Genomic DNA, 16,806 nt, shown 5'->3' with positions numbered 1-16,806 from the left:
TGATAATTTATTTATTGATTTATTTCATTGTATTTATACCCCGCCCTCCCCACGAACGGGCTCAGGTAAGATAGAAATGTTAATATATTATGGGGTGGCCAAGCTGTGGCGCGGGAGCCGCATGTGGCTCTTTCACACATAAGAGAAGCCAATGTTGGATCAGGCCAATGGCCCATCCCGTCCAACACTCACTCTGTGTCACACAGTGGCCAGAAATACCAGCTGCCACCAGGAGGTCCAGCAGTGGGGCCAGGACATTAGAAGCCCTCCCACTGGGTGGCTGGGGAAGCAAAGGGGAGGCATGGCTCCCCGATTGGTCTTCCCTTCCCCAGCCAGTGTTTCCCTCCCTGGGTAGGCTTGGGGGGGGGGGCAGAGAAAGAAAGCAACTTAAATTTTAAATGCATTCTAAAAGCCCTCCTCCACCAGCCAGCTTGGACAAGGCATTTGTCTCTTTCTTTCCACCTTTCTCTCTGTCTTTTCCCCTTCCTTCCTTCCTCTCCCTCCCTCAACTATTTGCTTTCTTTCTTTCTCTCTCTCTTCCCCTTCCTTCCTTCCTTCCTCTCCCTCCCTCAACTATTTGCTTTCTTTCTTTCTCTCTCTCTCTCTCTCTCTTCCTCCCTCTTTTCATTTCCCTCCCCCCATCAGTTTGCCTTCTTTGTTTTTCTCTCTCTTTCTCTCTCTCTTCCCCTTCCTTCCTCATTCCCCCTTTTGTATGTCATATATTTCCCCTAAAACTTTATGTATTTGAATCAAGGATTATCCTTTATATTTGCAAAAGGTGCCCTTTATAATGTGGTTTGGTAATTTTACCTTTTATTCTTTTCTCTCACCCCTTTTCTTTATTCTGTATTCCTTTAAAAATTCCAAAAACATTATTATTATTTTTTAAAAAGAAGCAGGATTCAAAGAAGCAAACAACATACAAAGTCTAGGCTAACCCCCATTCTTCCAATGTTCTCTCCCTCACAGGCAGTGATGAAATGGTATCGAGCAGTCATCCTTGTGGAAAAGTGGAAACATCTGCTTCCCCTGCAGTCCAGGTAGGGGAGATGAGCAGGGGACCGCCTGAGTCCCCCCTTCTTTCTCGTGGGCTTTTGCTCCTGCCGTTTCTTCTGTGGTGTCCGAGCGAGAGAGGCTCTGAGTGCCACTCCCTTGACCGCTGCCATGCTCTCCATCCCGGGCATCCCAGAATGCCCCTTTCCAGAGGGCAGTCTTGCTCGGCATGATCTCTGATGAGGAAATCTGCTTTTTCTTTCAGTCTCCAGCTTCCTTTGAGGACGTGGCTGTATATTTCACCGAGGCAGAATGGGCCCTGTTGGATCCAGGCCAAAGAGCTCTCTACTTGGAAGTCATGCTGGACAACTATGGGAACGTGGCCTCTCTGGGTAAGGATCTCTGCCAAAGGTGTGAATGACTGCCATTGCGATGATGTGTGAATCAAAATATTGAGCAGCAGTATGTCATTCTGAGGCTTGGGCCTGTAATCACGGCCCCCCGGGAGGACTCCAGGAGTCGAGGTGGCAGTGAAAGCAGCTGAAACACCTGGCTGGTTCAGGGGCAACTGTGGCCAGTGTTGTGGCCAGCGTGAGAGGCAGGGTGGGAGTCACGGACTGAGGTGGAGACAGACAAAGGCCTTGTGTGACTCTTCCTCCACTTTTCTCTCTCCCAAAGAAGGCACAGATGTACGAAAGACTGACGTAGACACAGACGGAGAAGTGGAGAGTTCCTCAACAGGATCTCAAGAAAATATTTCCTTACTGAGTGAATGGGCTGGAAGTGAGTGTGCTTCATCCTTCTGTCAAGGGAAGGGGCAGAAAACAGCCATGGTGGATTTCTGCTTCACTTCTAAGGAGCTCTGGGTTGGGAAGAATTACAAAGCTTTCTGGGTAAGGAGGGAGGGGTCCTGAAATCTTGGGAATTCTTCCTGGGGCTGAGCCTTTAGGAGTTCCATTGTCTTTAAATACCGGATATCCCAGGGAGCGGTGAGGTATTTACTTCAGAACAGCATTGCTGGATGAGTTTGTCTCCCGTAGTCAGCTACATGTCTCTAGGCCAGTTCAGCAAGGGATCCTGGAAGTTTTTTTCTCATCTTCTGGGCGTTGAACTGCGGTCACTGTGGGTTTGGAGGGGGGGGAGGTATTTGTGAATTTCCTGCATTGTGAAGGGAGTTGGACTAGATGACCCAGGAGGTCCCTTCCAACACTATGCTTCTATGATTCTAGGCCTCCCGCCCCCAACAACTGGCATTTCTTTCAAAAAACAGGGAGTTCCCTTAGAACTGGGGTTCGCTTGGTGAGGTCCAGATTCCCCCCCTTAGCCAAGCAGTCATGTGTTACTGGAGCCTGAAGACCAGCTCCTCTTCTGTCTCATCACATCTGGAAGGAAACTCTGTACAGTCACAAAACTAGAAATCAATGTCACTTTTTGTATTTCATCATCAAAAGACCTGCTTGCCAAGGCAACTGGGAAGGGCAAAGGAACAAATCTTTGCCACTTTTCTCTTAACGGATTTTTGGGGCGTTTTGTAGAGGGAAGGGATAGTCAGAATATAAAAACAGGTCTACTGGAGGGCTGGCCAGGGAAAGGTTGCAACCTGCAGCTTTGGAGACAAAATGCACACTAATGAATCAGGATTGGTAGCTTCGCTTATTGTGTGGGTGGTAACAGGAACTCCCTCTTTATTCCAGCAGGAGATGTCGAGGAGTCAGTTGAGGAATTTCAGAGGTTCTCACTGGAAAAAGCCAAGAATGAACAGGCTGAAGGAAACGTCATGAATAGACATGGACCACAGAGGCAGGAAGGAAGCCATTCAGTGAAGAGAGGGGTTAAGTCCATTTTTTGCAGAGGAGGGGGCTTCCATGAAATCCCAGTCCACAGCTGTCACCAGTGGACTCATTCAGGGGTGAAGCCATCTATCTGCTCTAAGACTGGAATGATGTTCTCCAGTGGAAGAAAGGGTAATGTATTTTTTCCAAACCACATTATAATGAAGGCATGTAAATGCTTTTATTGTAGAAAGTACTTCAGATACAGAACACAGTTTCTTGTACACCAAAGAATAAACACAGCAGAGAAGGTTTTTGAATGCTCAGAGTGTGGTAAGAAATTCAGTACGAATTCCACTCTTCAAAAGCACGAAAGAAAGCACACGGGTAAGAAATCATTTGAAAGCTCGGAGTGTGGAAAGAGATTCAGTCACATTCACAGTCTTCAACGGCATCAAAAAACCCACACGGGGGAGAAACCATTTGAATGCTCAGAGGGTGGAAAGAGATTCAGTCGGAGTAGCCATCTTCAACAGCATCAAAGAATCCACACAGGGGAGAAACCATTTGAATGCTCAGAGGGTGGAAAGAGATTCAGTCGGAGTAGCCATCTTCAACAGCATCAAAGAATCCACACAGGGGAGAAACCATTTGAATGCTCAGAGGGTGGAAAGAGATTCAGTCGGAGTAGCCATCTTCAACAGCATCAAAGAATCCACACAGGGGAGAAACCATTTGAATGCTCAGAGGGTGGAAAGAGATTCAGTGAGAGTTGCAGTTTTCAGTGGCATCAGAGAACCCACACAGGGGAGAAACTCTTTGAATGCTTACAGTGTGGGAAGAAATTCAGTCAGAGTTGTCATCTTCAACTGCACCAAAGAAACCACACAGGGGAGAGATCTTTTGAATGCTCAGAGTGTGGAAAGAAATTTGGTAAGCGTGACAATCTTCGAAAGCATCGGAGAACCCACAAAGCAGACAAGGCCTTTGAATGCTCAGAGTGTGGAAAGAGATTCAGTCAGAGTGGCAATCTTCAACAGCATCAAAGAATCCACACAGGGGAGAAACCTTTTGAATGCTCAGAGTGTGGAAAGAGATTCAGTGGGAGTGGCACTCTTCAAAGGCATCAAAGAACCCACACAGGGGAGAAACCTTTTGAATGCTCAGAGTGTGGAAAGAGATTCAGTGGGAGTGGCACTCTTCAAAGGCATCAAAGAACCCACACAGGGGAGAAACCTTTTGAATGCTCAGAGTGTGGAAAGAGATTCAGTGGGAGTGGCACTCTTCAAAGGCATCAAAGAACCCACACAGGGGAGAAACCTTTTGAATGCTCAGAGTGTGGAAAGAGATTCAGTGGGAGTGGCACTCTTCAAAGGCATCAAAGAACCCACACAGGGGAGAAACCTTTTGAATGCTCAGAGTGTGGAAAGAAATTCAGTCAGAATGCCTGTCTGCAACAGCATCAGAGAACCCACACAGGGGAGAAACCTTTTGAGTGCTCAGAATGTGGAAAGAGATTCAGTTGGAGTGGCACTCTTCAGAGGCATCAAAGAATCCACAAAGAGGAGAATCATTTTGAATGCTCAGAGAACAGAATAAATTCAGTCAGAGGGCAGCTCTTGAACGGCACCTAGGAATTCACAGAGGAGAGAAACCTTTTAAATGTCCAGGGTGTGGACAGAGATTCAACAGCATCTAAGAATTCTTGTACTGTGGAAGAGCTTTAGCCATGATTGAAGACTGAACTAGATCTCACAGGGAGGAAAACCAGAATGTGCCCTCAGGGTGGAAGGATTTCAAGACCAGCTCATATCTCCTGAAGCAGTGATGAGTCCATACAGGGGAGGAACCTCATAAATGGTAACACTGTGTCAAGAGCTTTAGACAGAGGTCCTTCCTTCCTGTTTCTCAGAGAATCCCTGCAAGGATGAAACTTTCCATAATTGGTTCAGATGAGGCTCTTCTTCAAATGCTCGGATACTGGAGATTTACAAAGTAGTTAACTTTGAGTGGTTGCCATCCTTTTCGAAACTCATTACTTCAGAGTATCTGCCAAGCTAACGCTTTCTGACATTATGTAAGACTGGCAAAAACATTTCTGTTTTCCAAATCCTGTGCAGCGATATGCAAACTGAGGATGGTAGATACCAAAGAGTAAAGCTTTCCCTTGCTTGAAAGCCAGTCGAATCCAACTCTAGGGGGCAGTGTTCATCTCTATTTCCAAGCTGAAGAGCCAGCACTGTCCAAAGAGTTTTCCGTGGTCATGTGGCCCGCATGTCTAAATGCCAAGGCGCACGGAACACTGTTACCTTCCCACCGAAGTGGTACCTATTTATCTACTTCAGTTTTTTGCTATCGAACTGCTAGGTTGGCAGGAGCTGGGGCCAGAGACAGGAGCTCACTTTTGTCACATGGCACTAGGTTTTCGTACTGCCGACCTACTGCCCTTCCGATCTGCAACTCAGCACGTTTAACCTCTGAGCAACTGCAGCCCCTTTTTTATTTACATAAGAGAGCATCCCTAATTTACAAACTGTTTCTTTCTGACCCTGTGAACCAGAAACAACCAGGACTAAGCCATGAGCCAAGACTTACTCCCCACCTCTGACTCCTCATGACCCCCCTTGAATTCCTCCATTGAGATTGTGTGTTCTTTGAGCAGAGTGAGAAAATTGATATTTTTTTTGTCTAACTACTTTAGTTTGGAAAAGTGTCGGCGTTAGAGTGGCCAGCAGGCCTAAAGGGTGTGTGTGTATTTTGCTCCTCTGATAGAGGCTTAGTGTGTGGAAATAGGCAGCTGAAATGGTAAATAACATCCCAGACATGAAATGGTAAATAACGTCCTCCCTTCCAAGCCATTGCCAGCCCATCATTAAGGGTTTCTTTATCTGTCGGAAGGAGGGGGGGAAAAACAACCTCAGCTAAGGAAGGGCCATAGCTCTTTAAAATAAGTGGATGCCCCATATTTCCCACCCCATGCATAAAAAGGATTAGGGTTTTTCCCAATTCGCTTCATTGACATTTACTATAGCCACTATTGATAAATATTACAGCCACTATTAATATGTCAGAAGAGTTACATAAGAACATAAGAGACGCCAACGTTGGATCAGGCCAAAGGCCCATCCAGTCCAACACTCTATCACACAGTGGCCAGAAATACCAGGTGCCATCAGGAGGTCCACCAGTGGAGCCAGGACATTAGAAGCCCTCCCACTGTTGACCCCCCCCAAGTAATGTTCCCTCTAAGCTGTGGAGTCTTGTGAGCAAAAAATCTACTTTGTGAGCTCCTGGCATTAAAGTTGTGAGCAAGCAATTTGGCTACAACATAAACTAGTTTGCTCTGGAGCCATACTTCCTGAGCTAGGACAAAAATGTGTGAGATGGAGGTTAAAAAACTGTGAGCTAGCTCACACTAACTCAGCTTAGAGGGAACACTGCCCCCAAGCACCAAGAAGACAGAGCATCACTTGCCCCAGAGTCCCTATCTATACCTTGTGGCTAATAGCCACTGATAGACCTCTGCTCCATATGCTTCTCTAATTCCCTTTTGAAGCCGTCCATGCTTGTAGCCGCCACCATTTCCTGTGGCAGTGAATTCCATGTGTTAATCACTCTTTGGGTGAAGAAGTACTTCCTTTTATCCGTTCTAACCCAAGTTAGGATATTTTGGATGTTTTACAGAGCTAATTTTAGTTTAAGGGGGCTAAATTGGGTGGGTATGTAGAAGACCCGAAGTGCACAAGCTGTGATTTCTGTCATCCTTTCATTGGTAGGTGGGGGAGCACCCTGATCTTGATGTTTTACTGAAGGATACGCTTTCTGAAGTCGACCTTAGCCAATTTGACCAGTTTTGGTTTCCGAATTTCCCCTAACTTAAGGCTTTTGCTTCTAAAATTCTGCGTGTTTGGGACAATGTACATCGAGGAGCAGTGCTTTTTTATAATTAATGTCAGTAAATCAAAAGTATGTCTCAGCTTACAGAGACCCACCCGAACAGCATGCTCAAGATTGCTACAGCACAGACCTTGACTCCAGAGTTCAGACCTTGACTCCAGAGTTGGATGCACTAATTCAGAGTAAGAGGTGCCAGTTATCAAAGACTCGTAAATAAAGATATTACAGTAAAAGTGTTTGTGTTTTAAGCATGTTTGTGTACTTTCAGTAAAAATTTATATCGTTCACTGGGTTTTCCTGCGTCCTTTATAGAGTTAACATCTCCATTACCTGGCATTACATTTTATGGCACACATGGCCTGACAAAGTGAGATTGAAGTCAGGTTTACTTTAGCTTCTCCCCCTCAGCTTGAGGGAGGCCACGTGGTAATCCCTCCACTGCCGTCACCATCACACATTTAATAAAATTCCCCCCCTTTCTGCAAAGATGATAATGGTGAAGCTTAGGTGGGCATCCCCCGCCATCTCCCCCCCCCCCGCAGGGAACAGAAAGGAACCCTCCCCCATGGCTGCTCCAGCAGCCCCCTCTCCTTTCACAATGCATTCCATTGTGGGCAATTTGCTATCCTGGTCGTGCCTGAACATGGACTGTGTCCACCTGTTCTGTTTGCTCCTGGGATCCTCCTGCCTCTGTGCTTTAGACCCTGGAAATTTCTAGGGCAGTCTGGGAGGTATCTCTGCTGGAGTCTCTGTCCTGGCCTCAAACATGAGTCCCCTTGGGGCACTGGTGAGGATTTCTTTCTAGTGTCCTTTTCCTTCTTCAGACAGGAGACTGGCTCCACAGTTTACCCTGGAGGTAGAGGAAATATCCAGCAAAGCAGAACAGAGTCACAATTTTCTAAACCCACTGAAGTAAACTTTCCTGTGGACTGCAGTGTTAAAGAAGACTGACAGGGGTGATGGGGTGGGGAAACTTTCAATTTCTTTATTTTTTTTCTCTTTCCCCCTAAAATTAATAGTGAATGGATGCCACTGACAATGTAATTTTGGTTCAGTAATAATTGACGTTCAGGTAAGATGTTGGCTGCCACTTTGTGGAGCTGCCAAGACATTCGTGCCTCAGTTCAAGGGAGACTCCTCAGTTCTCTCTCTCGGGCCTGCGAAGAATTTAGCAGTTCCCTTCACGAAGCTCTGGGCCTCCTCTCTCACTCAGCAGGCCAGACTGACTGACATGTGGGAAAGAATTTTAAACAATATCTGACAACTTGACAAAGCCTTCCTTCATAATATCTCCTAACAGGGCATTTCTAATATACAATTTCTCTCTAGTTAGGCCTACCACATAAGTGCAAAGAAATTAGCAGTTTCCCTCAGTCCAGCTCTGGGTCGTCTCTCTATCCTGCTGAGGGGACAGGGGACTCCTGCAATGGGTGATACAGGAGCAATTTCATGAACTGTTCGGGCTCCAGGACCTTTTGCTCCCTGGGCTCTAAGGCCTACACCTTTAAAGAGAAATAAAATAATATGTTAGAAGATGACAGGGGGTAATGCGGAGTGGGTTTTATCCAGAGCTGAAACCTTGTTAATTAGGACAAAGAACAGCAGGGAAGAGACTAATTTTGAACGGCTTTGGAATCTTTAGCTTTGATTGCCCTGGGTTTCAAGGGCTTGGGAATGAGGTCCATGAAGAAGGGCCTTTCTTGCGATTCGCCCTTTTTGTGGGTGGAGCTCTCTGTAGGCGGAAACTTCACAAGCCGCTCCTTTTTGCCTTTTCTGAAACTGGTAAAAAGACTTCTGCATTGCAAAATCTTGGAGAAAAGAGGCAATCCTAAGTAAGGCAGTGTGACCAGCCAGCATCCTGAACTGGCAAATGGCTCTTTCCTAAGGTAGTTAGAAAACCGAAGTGGGACTCTCAGCGTGTGAGACTGAGCAAAGAAAGAAAAAAAGCTGAGAAAAACCCATCAAAACTTTAAACAAATGGATAAGGATTAAAAACATTATTATTATTATTATTATTATATCACTCTTAGTGTCTTGGATATTATTCCATCTAACTTTGCTATGTTAACTATACCCATTCACTTGAACTCCTCTGAAACCTGGCCGTGACAGCTTCCATATTAGTGTGCTCACAGGCACTAAGAAATCGGGATCTAAAGAGACAGTTATGCAGAACTACAAACTTAAATGAAACATTCTGTAGAACAACAAAGCCTCTCAATATACAAAATGAATACAAACGTATCAAAAATACAGAAGACCTTATCCATAGAAATCTCCTCTGGCTGGACCTCCGTGTGAGAGATTACGATCTGGAATGGCACCCACATCCTGTCTCTCTTGGACCACGATAAAGGGAACTGGTACCGATTTTCTCAGTCCCGTTCAGCAGAGTATGGGAACTTAACACGTTTGCATCATAGTTCTGAAACTCAGTTTGTCTCAGTAGATAACATTAAACCTGTTTCCAAATGTTATAACATTCCTGCAGAGCAGAAATCCTCTCCTCTCATATCCTCATATCCTCCTTGGCAGGAGACGACAATTGAACTGACAAAGTTAAATTCATACAGGTCCACTGAAGTGTTTTTCAATTTTTGTCAGGGAATAAGTTACTGGTTATTCCTTGGGTAAAAATTGCATCTAGTGGGCAAAACAGGGTTATTTCTTTCCATGTTGTCATGACCCCCGTGGGTTGCCACCTTCAGCTGCTACCACTCTGGACTTATGGTCCCTTGGGAAGGCCCAGAGTACCCTCCCAAGCCCAACCAAAATGCCCCTTTTAAGCCAAGAAACATAGGCATGATGACCAGGGCAGAGAACATTAAACAAATAGTTTTTTAATACAGTAATGGGGCAAGGAAAACAAGACAAGGCTTAAAATATATAACAGTGTTCAAAGGCAAAATAAATCTAACATGACTACCTATTTCTATTTTTTTAAGCCCCCGGAGAGGATTTTTTAATTGCATTTTCTATAAACTACAATGAAAAAAGGGGAAGGGAAAGCTATATCTATGGGAGAAAGGAAAGAAACCAAACTAAAAACCCAAGAATAGGAGATCATTACAATAGCTTGTATCAGTGTTAGTCTAAAATGCTATGATTACATTGAACATAGTCGATCAAGCTGTATTATTTATCTTTAAAACCATTTTTTTCACTATTTAAAGAAAATCACAAGAGCATCATTAAAAACCTTAAGGCACAATTCAGAGTTCTTCATCCTTCATTTTGTTTTATCTTTTCTAATCCTTAATTGGTATTCTCGCTTAGGGGCTGCTGCTCCCTTTTCGGAGGCAGAGTCCTCATCGGAAGTAGCAGAGTCCATTTCATCACTAGGTTTGCTGTCGTCTTCTTCCTTGCCGTCCTCACCGGACTCTCTCAGTTGCAGTCTCAGAAACTCACATGCTTTAGAAACAGAGTCAATTTTTTCTTTTTTATCCTGCAGTTTGAAAATGACACGTTCGGGGGTCAACCATCTGTAAGGAATGCTGTTTGTTTGTAAAAATAGAATCAAGTCTTTATACTTCTTCCTTATTTCAAATGGAATATCTTTTAAAATCCTGATGGCGTTATCTCCAATTTTCAAGGACGTTCCTGTAGTTGCTTTCAGGATTTGGTCCCTCACATGTCTCTTCGAGAACCTAACCACTATCTCCCCAGGCAGATTATTTTTCTTGCTATAAACGGAATAGGTTCTATAAACCACATCCATTTTGCTTACACTTGTGGGGAGAGCGGGGTAAAAATACCTAAATAAATAAATAAATAAATAAATAAATCTGTGATTGGGGCTAGCGCATCACTCAGCGGTTGCTTTAGATTCTCTTCTTTTGCTTCAGAGACCCCTTGGAACCGGAGAACTAGGTTAGCATTTTCCATTTGTAACTGCAAAAGTTGATATTCATCTAAAGCTTGCTTCTTTTCCAGCATCTGGACCTTTTTCTTAACCTTTTTGGAGTTGGCATCCATTTCCTTCACTTTCTCAACTGTTTGCTCCGTCTTTTTTGTAGTCTCAGTTAATTGGAGCTGCTGAGCTGCAAAATTTTGGTTTAAAGCTGTCAGTTGTTGGTTGATGTTCGTCATCTGGTCAAGTAGAGGGCGCAAAGAGTCCGCTAACAGTTTGGAAAACTCAGTGGCATCTTCCGGCCACGGGCTCATGCTCCCCGGTGGTTTCACTTTTGCTTGTCTATCTTTCTCTGTTTTTTTCCGCGCCATATTTGTGGATTATTTACTTTTTCAAAAAGCTGCTAACGTCTCTGAAATTTGCCCTAACACATATAGGCAGGCTTATTGATTTCTTAAAATAGATTTTGATGCTTTTTCTTCAGCTCCCCCTTGGCAAATCACTATTTTCTCTATGCGTATGGGAGGGGCCCCCCTCCCCCACTCGCTCATCTTGTCGTTCCCAGGGGTGCTTCCCGGCATTTTGATTTAACTGGACTTACTGTTCATTGATGGTCCGAAGACCTCGCTCAAGGTACGTTTTATATGCCTGATCTCTGACACTTGTCCCGGTCAGCGGCTCTGGTTCCAGTATGGATGCAGCAGTGGCAGGACCGCCGGGGTGGAAGAGCACCTCAATTCTCCAGCAACGCGCTGGCGAAGAGGCCAACCTTCAAAACCCCATGGCTAGGAGCCTTTCACAAAGGCTCCAGGGGGGGGCAACCAGTCGCCCCCTCTCCAAACCGCTGGTGTGCGGATCGCTTCCCTGAGAGGTCTGGGAGAAGCATCCGCTATCGTGTCACCATAAACCAGAAGTCCTACCTATTTCTCTTTTAACTGGTTAGTATTCAAGGCCCACAGCGTTTTTATACCAGGCCTGTGCCTGTTCTCACTCTGTTCCAAGTGAGGGATCTTTCTTTCAGACCAGACTGTCCCCTCAGTTTAACTCTGTGTGAGGGAAGAACGCAGAAGAGAAAAGAACACAGTTCCACAGCCCACAAAGCTCAAGTTACAATCTCCTCACACAATCTCTGGACACCAATTGGTTAAAACTGCTGCTAAGCATTATGGGGCTTGTAGGCTGTTGGCTTTCCACTCCCACACAGGCCTCCTGGGGCCTAGGTTTCTAGGCCTTTTTATTTTATTTTTATTTATTAGTATTTTTAACCCCGGTTAGGGCGGCGGTGGGGGGCTTTCGGCGGGGGTGGGGTGCAGTTTGGCACCCCTGAGGGCTGGCGCGCCCTAGGCGAGCAGCTAGTTCGCCTAGCGGGCGAACCAGCCCTTATCTTAACCACTTGCGCCATATGTTGGCAAATGTTGACAAGCAGAGTACCAGAACCTAAACTTCTCCTCTGTTGCAGGAGTCCACCCGGTCCCCCTTCCCCTCCAACGTCACCCGACACAAATCAAGTGCGACAAACCATCAATCTCCTTTGTGTGTTTCTTTGTACCTGCATTGGACTGTAGACCAAGAACCCAAAGCCAGCTCACCCACTAGGCGAGCTAGCTGCTCGCCTAGGGCGCAGCGGCCCTCAAGGGCGCCAAACTGCACCCCACCCCACCCCCGTCAAAAGCCCCCCCAACCGGTGATTGCCTCCCGAGCCTGCCCCGGCGAGGTCCGGCCCCGGAGGAATCGGAGCCCGGCCAGTCGTGCCTGAGTCACACCATCAAGCCCGTGCCATCCGCCAGGCCTCCCCCCGCTCGCTGCCTTGGTAGCGGCGCCCCGCCCTTTATAACCATCCTGCATGGAGTCGCGCCCCCTCCCCGCCGCGCCGGCCCTTAGGGGTGCCAAACTGCACCTGGCCCCCCCAAAACACCCCCGCCAGCCTAGAAGACCTCCGAAGGCGTAGCTCAGTTTGTTGCACATACGCCTGGCTACGAACAGCAGGGGTCATTTCCTGCAGGAGCGCACAGGAGCAGAGCTCCGGCAGTAAAGAGCCCAGGGGGTGGGCACATGCAACAAGCCCCACCCCTTTGCTCTCAGCAGCCCTTAGTCAGAGCAAGAAGCAGCCAGGTAAGTTGCAGAGCTCCCCCTGGCCCCCTGGTCCAAAACTTTAAGACCAAGTTTTATTCAGGTACAAGCTCTCCCTCCTCTACAAGGACAGATCTGCACGTTCCAACACAACACCCCCCCAATAGCTAGCCATTCAAAACAGTCCAGTGGAGCCAGAGTGGTGGGTGTTGAGTTCTGACACACTTCCGGTGATGTCAGGGGGTGTGGCACATGCAAATAAGTCATGCTAATGAGTTATGCTAATGAGCTCCTGCACCTCTTGTTCTACGAAATGACTGCTGGGAACAGGCACAAAAAAAGGACTCATCGCCGTTGCTTTTGCAGCCGCGGCGAAGCTTTTTGTATCCAGGGAACACCATGAGCACGACTCTGGCACCATTGTGAGCGGCAAAGTACCTCCTCGTGACCATATTACATGGTAAGGCACCCGCGCAGAGCCGCTTTCGCCCTTGGAAACGTGCATGCACGTCCCTAGTCGCCTCCCGGCCCTTTGGCTTGCATTTTATAGTCCCGCCGAGGAGGACGCTGAGTGGGAGCGGAGACCCTGTCGGCGTGTCCGCCGGGCGCTTTCCCCACCCAACCAACCTCCACTCTTGCTGGCTCTGCTGCCGTGTCCCTCACGGCGTGCAATGCCAGTGTGCCGCGCTGCCCTGTGCCTTCAGCCCGCAGCTGGACTTTCCCAGCTGGTTCAGAACGAAAGTAGGAGCGCCTTATTCCGGGCATCGCCGGGACGGGGTGCCCGAATCATGTCAGGGGAGCTAACACCAGGACGAGGGCAGGGAGTTTTCAGGGAGCTGGGGCAGGTTGAGCCTGTCATTCAGTTCTCAGAGCCGCTTGTTCCTCTCGTCCCCTCCTGCTGCCGCCCCTGCCTGCCCGACCTCTTCCTTCCACCACCACCCCCGCCCTCCCGGAGCTCTCTCAGCACTGGAGCGCTGCAGGGGTTCTTACGCCTGAAGCAGCGGAGAAGAGCTCTTTCCCGGGTGAGTGTGGAAGCAGACGAGGCCTTTTCCTGTAAACTCTTTAGGGAGGGAAGATTCAGGAATAGGGGTGTAATGTATTCAGCCTGACATGCCCGGACTTGCCCGGGCTGGCCAGACACAACTCTTCAATAGCTTCATGTCCAAAGACAATGGGTCCGTAGGATCCTAGCCGGCCCTATCGGTGGGCCAGCTTCTCAGCCGGGAGACCAATGGTCACCCGGTTACTGTAAATAGCCTATCGGGAGTAGGGTGTGTGTATAGGTGTACTTGGTGGCGGGTTTTCGGAACGTACATAAACCAGCCTGCGAGCTGGTCCCTTCGTCTTTGTCCTGAACTAAATAAAGGTATGCTTTGCTGAAATCACTCTCCGTCTGCATACTTTTCACTGGCGACGAAGGTGGGATCCACGACCCCATGAACAAAGACCCGGACGCCAACACGAGCCCCGCACCGAGCCCCAACGCCGAGACCTCCGGAAACCGCGCCGCTTCGCATCCCAGCTCTCCGGCAACCGCTCATCGCGCAGCTCCCGGCTCCGCTTCGCTCCCTGCTGACCCCGAGAGCAGCAGCGCCCTCCACAACGCTCCAGACGCCATCGCCGTTCCAGAGGCCACCCCACCACGTGGCGGCAGCACAATGGCGACCGCGACCGCAACAGAAAGCCTGCCCGCTTTCGATCTCTCCCAGCCCTCGCTGTGGGACACCTGGCTGGACACGCTGGAGAGCCGCTTCACCATCCACAAGGTGGTGGATGACGCGATGAAGAAGGCTTACCTGCTGAGCCACTGCGGAATCCAGACCCATCGGCTCCTCAAGGACTTAATCTCGCCCAAACTAACGAAGGACGAGTCATACAGCTCCTTAGTCCAGGCCCTGACCGACCATCTGGCTCCCAAACCCACGAAGTACGTGGAGCGGTTGGACTTCTTCGCAAGAGTTCAGGCCCCCAGCGAAACCACCTCCGATTTTCTGGCGGCGCTGCGGAGCCTGGCGACCCGGTGCTCCTTCCCCAGCCTCGACGATACCCTCCTGAACCAGTTCCTCGTCGGACTCCGGGAGCCGAAGCTGCAGAGGAAACTGGTGAGCCAGAACGATCTGAGCCTGGACAAGGCCATCCGGGAGGCCTCAGCATACGAACAAGCGCGACAAGACCGCCGCGCCAAGGCGGTCCACCGTACCCAAGTGAGCAGCGGCTCCGACGTCTCGGACCAAGAGGAAGTCCTACAACTCCGACAGCGGACTCAGCAGCGATCAAAACACGTATCCTCCAGGACCTCCAAGGCCCCGTCTCCAAGTCAGTGCGCCAGCTGCGGGGAGGATCACGAACGCAGGTCGTGCCGTTTCCGGAATGCGGTCTGCCGTTCCTGCAACAAGGCAGGACACATCGCCAAGGTCTGCCGGTCCAAGGGACAACGACCGAGATCGGCCACCCACCAGACCACCGCGGAACTGCCCCTGGAGCTCCACACCGTGTCGTCCCACTTTCCACAGCACCAGGTCTGTAACCTGCCCCCCGACGGCCCAAATAAAATGCATGTGACGGTCCTCATAGAGGGAGCCCCCTGCACCATGGAGATCGACACCGGGTCGACCTACTCCATAATATCCGCGGACACGCTCCGTGCACTGTGTCCTCGGGGGGGGCCACCACTACAGAAGTCACGGGGTTTCCGGTTACGGGACTTTAACAAAAACCCCGTGGCGGTGGTGGGCTGGGGCAAGTTCCGGGTCCAGTTTCAGGGTTTCAAGGGCCAACTGGACCTACTGGTTGTGGACCGGCCCCTCTCCAGCTTGTTGGGACTGGCCTGGTTCAAGGCCCTGGGGCTCTCCGTTACGGGCATCAACCAGGTTGGAGCGCAGGATTTCGGGGCGGTGTGCGCAGAATTTCCCCGCATCTTCGATGGGACCCTGGGGCGGTACACGGGCCCTGCCATTTCCCTGGACCTAGACCCCGCGATACGCCCCATCCGCATCAGGGCCCGGCTGCCCCCGATCTCCATGAGGCCGAAGGTGGAGGCCGAGCTCGATCGCCTAGTTGAGCAAGGCGTGCTAGAACCGGTGGCGTCGGCCCGGTGGGAGACCCCCATTGTCACACCACTCAAGCCGAACGGGGACGTCCGCATCTGCGCGGACTATAAATGCACCATAAACAAAGCCCTGCAGCCCCACGCGTACCCGGTGCCGGTAGTAAGCCAAGTGCTGGCAGCCCTGGCAGGGGCTCGGGTGTTCGGCAAACTGGACTTGGCCCAGGCGTACCAGCAGCTACCGGTGGACGCCGCCACGGCCGAGGCACAGACCATTGCGACCCACAAAGGGGCCTTCAAGGTGCACCGCCTCCAGTTCGGGGTCTCAGTCGCGCCGGGGATCTTTCAATCTTTTATGGATTCCCTCCTTAAAGGCATCCCCGGAGTTCAGCCGTTTCTAGACGACGTGCTGATCGCCGCGCCAGACCCCTCGTCCTTCGCAGACCGTCTGAGGGCCGTTTTACAACGCTTCGACGCGGCGGGCCTCAAGGTGAAACGGGAGAAGTGCCTACTGGGGGTGCCGCGGGTGGAGTTTCTGGGCTTCGCGGTGGACGCCGCCGGCCTGCACCCCTCCCAGGACAAGGTAGAAGCCATCACACACGCCCCGGCCCCGAAGTCCAAAACGGAGCTACAGGCGTTCCTAGGCCTGGTGAACTTCTACCACTCCTTTTTGCCCCTGAAGGCGGCCGTCGCGGAGCCGCTCCACCGCCTCCTCGACAAGTCGGCGCAATGGGCCTGGGGGCCACCACACGACGCAGCTTTCCAAACAATAAAGGACCTCCTGGTCTCTAATGCGGTCCTCGCCCATTTTGACGAGGCCCTTCCCGTGGTACTGGCGTGCGACGCTTCCCCCTATGGGGTCGGGGCGGTCCTGGGGCACAGACTACCGGATGGTCGCGAGGTCCCGGTGGCCTACTACTCGCGGACACTGTCGTCGGCCGAGCGCAACTACGCGCAGATCGACAAGGAGGCGTTGGCAATCGTGGCAGGGGTGAAAAAATTTCACCACTACTTGTACGGCCCCTGCTGGGCCTCCTCGCACCCGACCGGCAGACACCGCAGATAACCTCGCCCAGGGTGCTACGCTGGTCCATCTTCCTGGCGGGGTATGCGTACGACCTCGTCCATCGGCCCGGAAAGGCGATGGGCCACGCCGACGCACTGAGCCGCCTGCCCCT

At 50.0% G+C, this 16,806-nt stretch overlaps 1 protein-coding gene across 1 annotated transcript in view; it reads left to right on the top strand.

The window, feature by feature from the left end:
• Positions 1–2,894: 2,894 nt before the first annotated feature.
• Positions 2,895–16,806, top strand: part of LOC107106186 (zinc finger protein 658B-like) — a 29,653-nt gene continuing 15,741 nt past the window's right edge. The window contains exon 1 of the mRNA XM_015406294.1: positions 2,895–4,286. Within this exon, the coding sequence (XP_015261780.1) occupies positions 2,933–4,286 (1,354 nt within the window). The 5' untranslated portion in view covers positions 2,895–2,932. The remainder of the gene's footprint in view (positions 4,287–16,806) is intronic.

This window comes from Gekko japonicus, unplaced genomic scaffold (assembly GCF_001447785.1).
Source record: "Gekko japonicus isolate JY-2015 unplaced genomic scaffold, Gekko_japonicus_V1.1 scaffold1578, whole genome shotgun sequence".
In the NCBI taxonomy this organism is placed as follows: domain Eukaryota; kingdom Metazoa; phylum Chordata; class Lepidosauria; order Squamata; family Gekkonidae; genus Gekko; species Gekko japonicus.
Note: the sequence above shows the minus strand (reverse complement) of the source record. Positions and strands in the feature narration are given on the sequence as shown.